The 12,317-nt window shown below is 37.6% G+C and overlaps 1 protein-coding gene across 1 annotated transcript in view; it reads right to left on the reverse strand.

The window, feature by feature from the left end:
• Positions 1–11,293, reverse strand: part of LUZP4 (leucine zipper protein 4) — a 58,816-nt gene extending 47,523 nt beyond the window's left edge. Inside the window, 2 exon segments of the mRNA XM_033849269.2 lie at positions 10,542–10,647; positions 11,165–11,293. Coding sequence (XP_033705160.2) covers positions 10,542–10,647; positions 11,165–11,293 — 235 coding nt within the window.
• Between the last annotated feature and the right edge of the window lie 1,024 nt (positions 11,294–12,317).

Genomic DNA, 12,317 nt, shown 5'->3' on the forward strand with positions numbered 1-12,317 from the left:
CCATGGTGATAACTAAATATCACAAGTGAAGAGTATGGAAGTTTCATCTCATGTGTGACTTTGAAAATGCCCTTTTGCTAGGAACATGGGAAAGCAATTCTGCCTCAAATGGTGCTACTGATAAATATCATATTGGCCATTTAACTGTTTTTAGCAATGTTTTGTACTTGTCAAAGAAGTGACCATTTAGTAAAAGATTTAAAATTAATCTTCTTCAAAATGGAGGCATTTTGAATATTATTAATTGCATTACAAAATAATGTAATTATATGCTATGAAGTAAACAGAAGTTCAAGAAATTATATATCTCTTATGGGCATTTATGTGTATTTGGATAATTCAAGCCTACAATTTTTTTTCCTTGCCTAAATTGATTTTGGTTATCTAACTCATTTTCTTCCAGTCTCTCTTTTGTTCTGTACCAAGTAGGTGCAGCTTAAAAATAGGAATAATAATTTTTAAAAGGTACAGAGTTTTAAAATGGAAAAAGAGGGAATTCCCTGGCAGTCTAGTGGTTAGGACTTGGCACTTTCACTGCCGAAGGCCTGGGTTCAATCCCTGGTTAGGGAACTAAGATCCCACAAGCTGCATGGTGTGGCCAACAACAGCAACAAAAAAAATAAAAAAAAGAAAAAAAAGGAAAAAGAGCCCTGCAGATGGTCCAGTCCAACCCTGTCATTTTAAAGACAAAGAAATCTAGCTCCAGAGAGGTTAGCTCTTTGTCTCACAACACACAGCTAGGAAGGAACTGGCAGAATAAGACTGGAGAACTAGTTTCCTGAATCACATTATACTGCCTATCAAGGTAACCTTTTGAGAGTGTTACTGAGTCCAAGCTCTCTCTGCTCGTGGCACAACAGGCCAATAAATTGGAGACAAGGTGTTGAGGCAAGGAATAACGACTTTATTCGGAAAGCTGGGCATCTGAGAAGATGGTGGACTAGGGTCCTAAAATATCATCTTATCAGGGTCTGGATGCTAGTTGCTTTTATAGAAGAGAGAGGGGGAGGAGGTGAGGAAGTAAAGTAAAAAGGCTATAAGTCTTGCAAAATATCTCCTGGTTTTGGCCAGCTTTGGGGAGGGGATGTGTTAATTTCTTCTTTTCTGCAGCCATTCAAAGGTGGGCAAGGTCGTGGTGTTTCCCTGTAAGCTGAACAAAGGCACTTAAGTTTAACATTTAGGCAGAGGGGCAGGGTTACCCGAGGCAGATCCTTATGTATGTCTATAGCTATAGACAGAACTAAAGTAATGGAAATCAAAGGTCAAAGTAGAAGAAACAGATCCAACATGGAGTCAGGTTTTCTTCCCTGTTACAAGAGGAAGGTGGTGGGATATTTTATTTTTCTTTTTCAATTGTCAAAACATACCTAGAGCATCTTAAAACTTAGAAAAGTTAGCCAAGTTGTTTAAATTTAGTTTGATAATTTTGCTAACATTTTGAAATACCTACCCTCAAATAAATGCGAGGTGAAAATAAATGCATCCAAAAAATGAAATTGGGTAAATAATCAGTTAAGCTTGTTCCTTTTCTTATCCCTTGTATTTTATTCTGTGGCATTAAAAATATCCATTTCAGGGCTTCCCTGGTGGTGCAGTGGTTAAGAATCCGCCTGCCAATTCAGGGGACATGGGTTTGAGCCCTGGTTCGGGAAGATCCCAGATGCCGTGGAGCAACTAAACCTGTGTGCCACAACTACTGAGCCTGCACTCTAGAGCCCATGAGTCACAACTACTGAGTGCGAGTGCCACAACTACTGAAGTCTGCGGGCCTAGAGCCCATGCTCTGCAACCAGAGAAGACACCGCAATGAGAAGCCCATGCATCACAATGAAGAGTAGCCCCCGCTGGCTGCAACTAGAGGAAGCCCACGTGCAGCAATGAAGACCCAACCCAGCCATAAATAAATAAATAAATAAAATTAAAAACAAAACCAAAAAAATATCCGTTTCATAATTGTATTTGCTAGATTAACTCACAAATCTTCACAAAGTAGTGGTAAGGTTTTTCATGAGCAACATGCTTCGCATGTTCTCATCTGTTTAAAGCTATTGTCTTCACTTCTTTTCTCTTTCCACTACATTGGACATGGTATCTCCTCCCTCACCCCTGGCTTTTTTTTCTCATTAAGATTGCAGGTTCATGAGTTCCATTATTTAAGCTCAGACAAAGAAAAGATGTAATTGAGATCCTTCCTAAAGAGTAGAGCTCAGACAAATATGCATTTCTTTTCTTTCTTTCTTTCTTTTTTTTTTTTTTGGTCTCTCATCTTTTCCATGTGATGAATAGGAATAGTTTGTGGCAGATCCCCCTGTGCTCACACTCTGATACACAGCTGGTGAATTGTTTAGCACTCGGCATGTGGCCTGACCTGCACCAACACCCAGAGCTGGGGCCAGGGCACATAGCTTCTGTCATAGCTGCATGCAGAAAACACACAAAGCTTAATTTGGAAAGTGAGACAAAGGATAAAAATATCTAAGTATCAAATATTCAAATTTCTTTCTATCAACCTGCTTTCTTTATATATGGGAAATCTTACATTCCCATTATCTACCTAACTACAATTTCCAATTGATTAAGTAGGTTATTTTGCATTTTCATAAAAAAATGAAACATCACAATAACTCTCCTGTCTGAGGGTTTTTTTATTTTCCTATTTTTTGAAAATAGGAAAACACAAGTAAACACACAAATTCACCTTCTCTATCTAGACTACTGGAGAGTGATTATTTTTCAAAATGACAATCTGAAAATGTACCACATGTTCAAGCATAAAAAAATAGCTTGTTTTGGTATTCATTAATCTAATACAATTGAATTTGGTTTCATTAATATTCTTTAGAATATTCTTATTCAACAAAAATTTGAACAAAAATGAATTTAGCTACATTTCATAAGAAAATCAATTTGGTGAAGACATCCTTATTCCCTGAGCATTTGGTTCAGTTTTCATAGTTTACTATCTATCCCTGAAGCTATCTTTCAGACATGGCATTTTAAAAGTTTCATTCCTATAAAATTCAAAGAAACATATTTTTTAAATAGGAAAACTATTTTTCAGTTCTGCCATATTTTCAACTGTGATATCAAATAGCTTATGTTTTGGGGGTAAAAGAATGCATTCAGTGAGAGATCTACACCCCTCATTAATGTGACTGTTTCATTTTCTGGACTGTATCCTGTCTGTTACTCTTCTGCATTCAGATATTCAGATAAATTATCTATTTTCACAAGCTCAGTGAAGAATTATTAGTTGTATATTTAGGCATATTCAGCAACTCTGAAATATCCTTAGGCACATATGAGCTCTTTGTTAAGAACCTTCTGCAGATGAATAGGAGGGAACAGTTTTGGTTTGTCTACTATCGTACAAAATACCACATAATAATAATCACAATGATCAATTATCTCTTTTTTTCATTAAACATTTCACTGAAAATATATTCATGATCAAGTACTTTTGTTGAGTAGCATTGACCATTTGTTCTGATTTTTAATTCAAAAAGGGTTTGCCATAATTGCTGCCTTATATACCAAACTGATGTTTTAAAATAGATGTAGCATCTTCCGTTTTTCATTTTTCAGAACACAGAAACAAGTAAGAAATAAAGGAACTGCAACACCTTCAAAGGATATCAAATTAGCACATTCACATTTAGCTTTTGAATTTAGCTATAAGGGCCCTTGGGCTTATTCTTTGGTTTCGATAAGAGCCGATGCTTGCTTTCCAGATGTTGCTATTGCTTTACTTTCATGACTCATAATTCTGCAGTAGCATGTGTAATGCTATTTGTGCACATACTTTGGTGATAGTACTACCTAACTAGTAAATGGGGATACTGTCACTAGGACACAGCAAACTACTACTAACTCCTCTCACCTGCAAAGATTTCCTACAGGCTTCCCTTTCCCTTAAAAACTGGTGGATTGCTTACAGCTACTGTAGGGGAGGAAAAAATAATTTTCCCTCTACCCTTCCGAGTTCTTGGATGAGACCTTCCCCCACGTAATAAAAGACAGATTAACAAAAGAAGAACAAACAGAACTTTATTAACATGTATATTTCATGTATACATGGGAGATACCCGGGAAAACTGAGTAACTCCCCAAGACGGCCAAGTCATCACCTTCAATAAATACCATCTTCAGTTAAAGACAAAAGAAAGATGTTGGGTGTGGGGTGAACCAGTTATGGGAGGTGACCAGGAAAAGCACAGTAAACAAGGGTAAGGTTTGTTATGCAGATTTAAGTAGGCACCCTTTTCCATTGATAAGATCCTGTTGTGATTTAGTCTTTCTTCCTTTCTTGGTACAGAAAGGGAGACACTTACAAGTGGAGATTTACTCTATAAATGTAAATTTCCCTTAGAAAAGAGCAGCTTCTCTGTTTTCAGAGCATCTCCTGTGTCTGCTGTTTGTCAAAATAATTAGCTCAAAATAATTTATATGCCAAAGAGGCATATTTTGGGGTGGCATGTTCTGCTACACTTCACTACCTTAGTTCCTGTGGGAGAATTCGGAGTCTATTTAACTCTACATGTAGAATTTGACTAGTCTCTGAAATGAATACTCAATTTAAAATATGTTACAAAATGTTCAAATGAAAAGCCTGTATACACGTACACAATCACTATATGTATACCAGGTGTTTCAGTGATAAAAGAAAAAAATTAGTGATAGAACTGCACCCCATGAACAGAAATTCAGCTCTCAGACCGCTCCATTTCTCCTTATCGGGAAGTAACAGAGAGCAGGTTCTCTGGGTGTGTACACTTAGGAATAAGAAGGAATCATTGGCACAGATTCCTCTCTATGGCACACTTGTAAAGCTACTGTTGACTTAAAAAAATGCACAGTGTGAGAGCTGTGAGTTAAGTTTTATTTGGGGCAAAGTGAGGACTTCAGCCCAGGACACAGCATCCCAGATAGCTCTGAGAAACTGATCCAAAGAAGCAGTGGGGAAGGTCAGTATATATGTGATTTTGGTCAAGGAGGAGTACATGCAATTGAACAGATATTTTTTTGCAGAAGATTTCTGCTAGTCACCAAGAGCAGTCATCACCATGAATGATTTTAGTGTTTTTCTGGATATGAGGAGATACAAGAATTGGGCTCATAAAATCGGCTCCTAAAAACATCTAACTATCTGAAAACCTGTTCTGCCAGTTTTTCCCAGAGCACAGAGTGCCTCATTTCTGCTCTCCCCCTGAACTCCTTTCAGGGGGTGTTGAAAATCAGCATCTGCTGTAGCACCTGATTTAATCCTTGTAGAGGTAGATGGCGAGTGCCAATGGCGAGTGCCAAATTGTAGTTGACAGGGCTCCCTCATGGTCATAAATTTGACAATGCTTTGGGAGGTATTTCATGACCATTTCATCCCACGGTGCTAGGAAGGCTCATTCCTAGGTCTGGCGAAGATAGGCCACTCAGTGTGCTATTACTGGACTAGGTCTTATAAACAATTGCTAAAGGTAGCTCTGGACCACCTGCTTTACTAATCTGTTATAGTCCAAGAAAAATTCCCTCTTGTTGTATCTTTCCATATCCAGAGTTACACTATTACAATCATTGATCTCATATAAAACTATGTATTTTTGTTGGAGGCTCAGTCACACATTTGGTAATGCCAGAAACAACAATCTTGTAAAACAAGCAAAATACAAATAACATAGCTAGCAGTATTATTAAAGTCATAAGTAAGAATTAAGCCAAGAACTTCCATTAGGCGCAGCCCAGTATATCCTCAGGTCGTCTGACTTAGTCTGTTCTGTACCAATCCTTATCTTTCAGGAAAATTATATTTTGACACGGTCCATAATGCTCCCAGCCCAATTTCCTAGTGTTGCTAGGCTGCTTATCCTTAGTATAATTTGATTGTTCCCAAGATAAAGGGGGGCGTTAAAACTTAAATGACCGCAGCCTGTTGTTAACACATAAATCCATCCCATAATTTTGGGAGGTTTTATTCCTTGGCTGAAATATTGCTTGTTGCTCTGATTGAGCTTGAGTAACTTTAGAGGAAAATTCATTTTTTATGGCCAGGGTCAGAGCAGGTATTATTAATTGGCTAGGTGAGGGAATCCGCTGAACAGGACTATAATTTCTTTCCTCTAGAATAAATTTCCTAAGGGTCATCCAGTTAGAGCCCTGGAGGGGAGAAATCCACCAAGATAACCCAAAAGTACTAGACACAGGTAATTGGCTGCAAAACCAACAATTGGATTGATTTTTTTAACATCTTTATTGGAGTATAATTGCTTTACAATGGTGTGTTAGTTTCTGCTTTATAACAAAGTGAATCAGCTATACATATACATATATCCCCATATCTCCTCCCTCTTGCGTCTCCCTCCCACCCTCCCTATCCCACCCCTCTAGGTGGTCAAAAAGCACCAAGCTGATCTCCCTGAGCTATGTGGCTGCTTCCTACTAGCTATCTATTTTACATTTGGTAGTGTATATATGTCCATGCCACTCTCTCACTTCGTCCCAGCTTACCCTTCCCCCTCCCCAAGTCCTCAAATCCATTCTCTACGTCTGCGTCTTTATTCCTGTCCTGCCCCTAGGTTCTTCAGAACGATTTTTTTTTTTTAGATTCCATATATATGTGTTAGCATACGGTATTTGTCCCTCTCTTTCTGACCCACTTCACTCTGTATGACAAACTCTAGGTCCATCCACCTCACTACAAATAACTCAGTTTCGTTTCTTTTTATGACTGAGAAACACTCCATTGTATATATGTGCCACAACTTCTTTATCCATTCATCTGTCAATGGACACTTAGGTTGCTTCCATGTCCTGGCTATTATAAATAGAGCTGTAATGAACATTGTGGTACATGACTCTTTTTGAATTATGGTTTTCTCAGGGTATATACCTAGTAGTGCGGATTGACTTTTAAAATTAGCATAGGATCGTGCCCATGATAGGAAAACATTTGATTCGTATACAAAGCTCTAAGAAGTCAAGAAAATATTGTAAATGATCCTACAAGTCAGGTCTAGGATCTTGGGCAACCTGTCTACTTCTGATGTGATCTTCTTCTTGTCCTAGTGTGAGTGTAATTTCCCCTCTGATAAGTGTCCTTTCATCTAGGTTGGAGATAGTCCTTTAGATTACGTCTCTTCCAGTATGCATAATCCCCTGGTTGCAAGTCATGGGGATTCTGATTTTCCTCCAAAGGTAGATTACTGAGATAAGCTTCAGAAACAAACTTAGAGTGTCCTTTTAATAATTCAATTTAACTTTACATCAATATAACATAACAGCAAGGAACTATCTGGGAAGATAGTAAATACAGACCTCCATTAACAAAACTGGGATTTAACATTCATTGAAACATCTTTTTCTCTCTAAAATTACCCTCATTTCTACCAAATATAACCAAATTAAGACTAATTTGTTTGCAAAATAAATCTGGTCTAATAAACTTGGCCTGATGATTTATATAACTATAATTGATCATATAGGCTTTTTGCTTGCTGAAACTGTTATAAGGAGTCTCAAACTGGACTTTTAAAAGACCTCTCAGGGCTAGGAAAGTCACACCAAGGGCTTATCACAGATTTCACCTAACAAATCTAGGTGAATTCTTCCCTTTTCAAGGTCCCCAAAATACCTTGAGATTTCTATACCTACTAGTGAGGTAGCCTTCCTAATTTATCTGATAAAGCTGATGGGAACCTAAGAGTTTCCAGTGTCTGGATGGAACAGATAAAAAAGATAAATGTTTCAATTCTGCTTACAAAGGTATAATTTACCAATTACTGTAAGTCATAATTAGTTTGAGGGGAAGGTTTACCTTACACCTGGAAAACACAGATTTAAACCAGTAATTTTTCAGATAGAAACCATAAAATTTATAACCATATTCACCAGTTCACCCAGTCCTATGTAACTAATACTTTTTGTTAACAGCTTTATGAAGCCATCAGGTTTTTCATTAGAATTCTTTAGTTTCCTACCCAGTTCAGCATTATGGTCTGAAAGTCAGAAACTTGTATTTATTCAAAAGCCCTTTCTATAAATCTTCTTGAAGAGGAAGCATTTTTGCCAAGGCATCAGAGTGAAACCGTGTCTATAATGACAAAAGACTTAAGGCATGTTTAAAATCTGCTTACAATGCAATGCAACTGACAAAGCAACTTGGTTAATGCTGTGACGTACAACACTTTAAGATAATAACTAGAATTATGACTGATAACATTTTACCAGGACATGTCAGAATTTTAGGAACTGCATATAATTTCTAGAATATCTATAATAATAACATTTACCTTACACTAAAACCTAAGAAGATTTATTACTCATTTGACAATACTTCCCATGTAACAACGTACCAAATGAACCTATTTTATAATCTCTCTTTGGGATGTTTCAGGGGCACTTTGAAGCATCCTAAAGTTAGCTAGAGGTCAAAAGGACTTCATTAGAATTTGATTTAGGAAGCTTTGTCAAAAAATATCAAAAAGGATTTAGAACACTCAGTCAGGTAGGATCACAGGTCACTGTGAAACAATAGTTATTCACTTAGCCAAAGTAACAATAAAAGATTTCAAAGGCAAATACGGAACAGATCACTTAAAAGGTAAAAAAACTTGAAATCTGTTATCAAAGGCAGTTCAACATTTTAAGAAATCTTGTCCTCTTAAGAGAGAGAGAAGCCACATTCAAGTTTTGCACCATCTTACTTTTAAAATTAATTTACTCAATTAAATTTATTTTAAACTTAGTTAATCCTGACCATGCACAAAACTCTTTTCTCAGGGTCCTCTTTCCACAAACCCTTTGTCACTTTCTATATCCAGCATTTTATTTTCCCATTCAGAAACAGCCACCTGTAAGTCAGACCTACTTCCTTTTCCCTTAATAAAATGTAATTCCATTCTTCATGCCTTCTTTACTGAAAACACACATCTTACTTTCCTTAAGCAATTATGAACTGTCTTTTATGTTAGCTTTCTGTAGATTGGTGAACATAAATACCAGTGATATTTTCTAAAAACACTTGCTTTCTTTAGATAAAGTGGCACCAAACATATTCATTAATAGTCCTAAATACCTTTTGTTTCTCTGTAAAAGTAAGCCAATGTTCAGTAATTAATGTTTCAGTATCTTATTTTACTTGGGAATGACCTAGCTATTCAATAAGCTTCCATCACTTAATTTAGCACAACTCTAGAACTGCAAGTTACCAGAATCTGGAGACACTATTGTAGATAGACATTCCTAAAGCAAAATTATTCTTAATAGAGTTTATCTGAAAGCTCTTATCTCATTTACGTTTTCTTTCCTTAACAAGTTTCTTCACATCAAGTTACTCTCCTTGCTGACAAATTTGTAACAGATATAACAAGATTTTATTTAGTTTATATTACACCTAGGCATAATAAAAGTATTATACTTAATGCTGATGACTCTAGAAACATGTCTATATTAATTAGATCAACAAACTTAGACATTAATACCAAATATTAATTTAATACTGAATATTTCCCAGTTCATGTGAACCTGAAATTTATTTAGCTTAATTTCTCTTGTGTTTAGAATTGTTTGATTTGTAAGCGCTTACTTTTCTTTAAGCCAATTAAATAGAGCTCATTTACAAATTCACCACAGCAATATTATCCAAAGACACAGACACATACTGAGACATACATATATCCAGACAGACACAAGAGATCTAGCTGCATTTTCTATACTTAGTCATGAATCAGGTATCATAATATAAAACTCACTGGTTTATAAATAACAGTTGGAATAAGAAACAATTTTAAAAGGCTTCTTCCAGTCTTTTTTTCTTCTCAATCTCAGGAATTAGAGATGGTCTAGATAAGACAAGTGTTCCTGAGACCTCTGGTCTCAAGGCACAGGGAGAGAAAATCAGGTTCTCCTAGTAGGACTTATTCCCTTAGGGTCAGAATTCTGAAGAGAATTTTTCTTTTCCTTCAAGCTAGCTTTCTCTACTGGTTGGGAATTAAATGGGGGTCGGTTAAACTTCGACTGGCATTGTGTACTTAATTGGTGCAATTGAAGGTTCATAATTTTCATAGATACCTCCTTTTCTTTCTTTTTAATGGTTTTGAAAAGTTGGTCTGATATAGTTTCAAGTAATTAATTATTGGTATCCTGCAAAGAAGTTACTCTATCATTTCCTCTTTTAGAAGCTTCTAGATACCAGTCAAAGTAAGCATTCCATTCAGTCTCTTTGGTCTTACATCCGGCTTTATTTTTTTCCTGTGTGTGCAAAAATATTAATTTTGGAATATCAAAAGAACCCCAATTTGGTTTTTTTAGGTTGAGATCTCCTTTAGTATAAGTTCCCCAATTAAGTAGGTACTTGCAAGTATGAGTTTTTGTACATACATAAACCTGGCTGGAGTGTTAGTCAGAGGCTGGCTTTCTGACGCCCCTTGTTTCTGTGTTTGAGAGGCTCTATTTCCTAGCTTAAAGTTGAATTTGTCAGGGATAAAATTTACTAATAAAGTTGTGTGGTGGGCCAGGGTGCTGCTTGTGAGCTTAACTCCTCTAGGCATCACCCCAGAGTCGTTTCAGCCCTCTTACTTGTCTCAGTTTCTCCCTTTGGCGGTCTAAGACCACCGCGGGTGCTCGGATCGCTGAGTGGCTAATTCTTATCTGCAACCTCTGGACGAGCAAGTGTTTAATTAATGAATGGGTTTCCCTATGGGACCACTGCACGGTATGAGGACTCTGCCTCCACCATTCCTGTAAATTTCTCAGTCACCTGAGAAAGCTGTAACCGGCCGGGAGGAGTCTTGTCCCTTTTCTTGGCAGCAAAGCTCTCATGTAATATCTTCATTTCTATCCCGACAAATTCTATTAAGGCAGCTGAATTGAGGAAAAGCATCAGATCAGCCTCTTACCTAACCACTCAGCACAGACCACTCAAGTCTCCTACAACTGAGCAAACCCTGATGTCTTTCAACCCTCCCCCATTATCTTTCACCTGGGTGCATATTCCCTGGTATCTTTCAACCAAGCCCCACCCAGTATTTTTCCACTGGGTATTTCCCTGGTATCTTTCAACCAGGGGCCCCCCCAATATCTTTCAACTGGGAGGAGGCAGGTACCTGCTACACCGCCAAATAAAACTCAGGGTCATCAACCAACACGGGAGATCTGAGAACCAGGAGAGACTTACCCAAATTTGTCTGGACTCTCCAAGGAGGCAGATGGGCACAAGTAGCCTCTGCTGGTACCAAGGCTCCGGTTCCTCGTAGAGTTCAGGTGAAGGAGAGATGTCCACTCTGGGTCCCTTCGTGGTCGCCATAATAACTGTCAACATAAAAAAAAATGCACAACGTGAGAGTTGCAAGTTAAGGTTTATTTGCGGCAAAATGAGGACTGCAGCCTGGGAGATGGCATCCCAGATAGCTCTGAGAAACTGTTCCAAAGAGGCAGTGGGGAAGGTCAGTATATATGTGATTTTGGTGAGGGGGGAGTACCTGCAATCGAGTGCATATTTTTTTGCAGAAGCTTTCTGCTAGTCACCAAGAGCAGTCATCACCGTGAATGATTTTAGTGTTTTTCTGGATATGAGAAGATACAAGAATTGGGCTCATCAAATTGGCTCCTAAAAATATCTAACTATCTGAAAACCTGTTCTGCCAGTTTTTCCCAGAGCACAGAGTGCCTCATTTCTGCTCTCCCCCCTGAACTCCTTTCAGGGGTTGTTGAAAATCAGCATCTGCTGCAGCACCTGATTTAATCCTTGTAGAGGTAGATGGCAAGTGCCAATGGCGAGGGCCAATTTGTAGTTGACACTACAATTGCACATTTATTTAATTTGTTATTGTTAATATAGGAAGGCAAAATATAGGACCAGGTAGTTCTGTAAAGATAGAAGTCAGCACTTTGGGTTGCCATCAGAAGCAAGTATGTGAACTGAGTTCATTATAGTTCACAGTTGTTAGATGCTCCCATGGTCAATGCCTAAAAGCAATCAAGCTGCTGTGTCTGGTGTTATTGGAAACTTTTAGACACTTTTCAGGAATATGCTTAAGAATAATGCCTAGTGGTAGAGGGAAAGAACAACCCAGAGAATATTTCCATATTAACATATGTGGAAAGGAGTGCTCCTAGTCAGAAGCATCATCTCATGTGCTTCATTCATTCATTAACTTATTCAATAAACACATACTGAGCCAGATACTGTTCTAGGTTGTGTGAATACAGCAGTGAATAAAGAACACAAAAATCCCTGCCCTCATGGAGCTTACATTCTAGTGAGGGAAGATGGACCATAAACAAAATAAGTAAGTAAAATAAATAGTATAAGTGATAAGTGCTATGGA

This window comes from Tursiops truncatus, chromosome X, assembly GCF_011762595.2.
Source record: "Tursiops truncatus isolate mTurTru1 chromosome X, mTurTru1.mat.Y, whole genome shotgun sequence".
NCBI lineage: Eukaryota > Metazoa > Chordata > Mammalia > Artiodactyla > Delphinidae > Tursiops > Tursiops truncatus.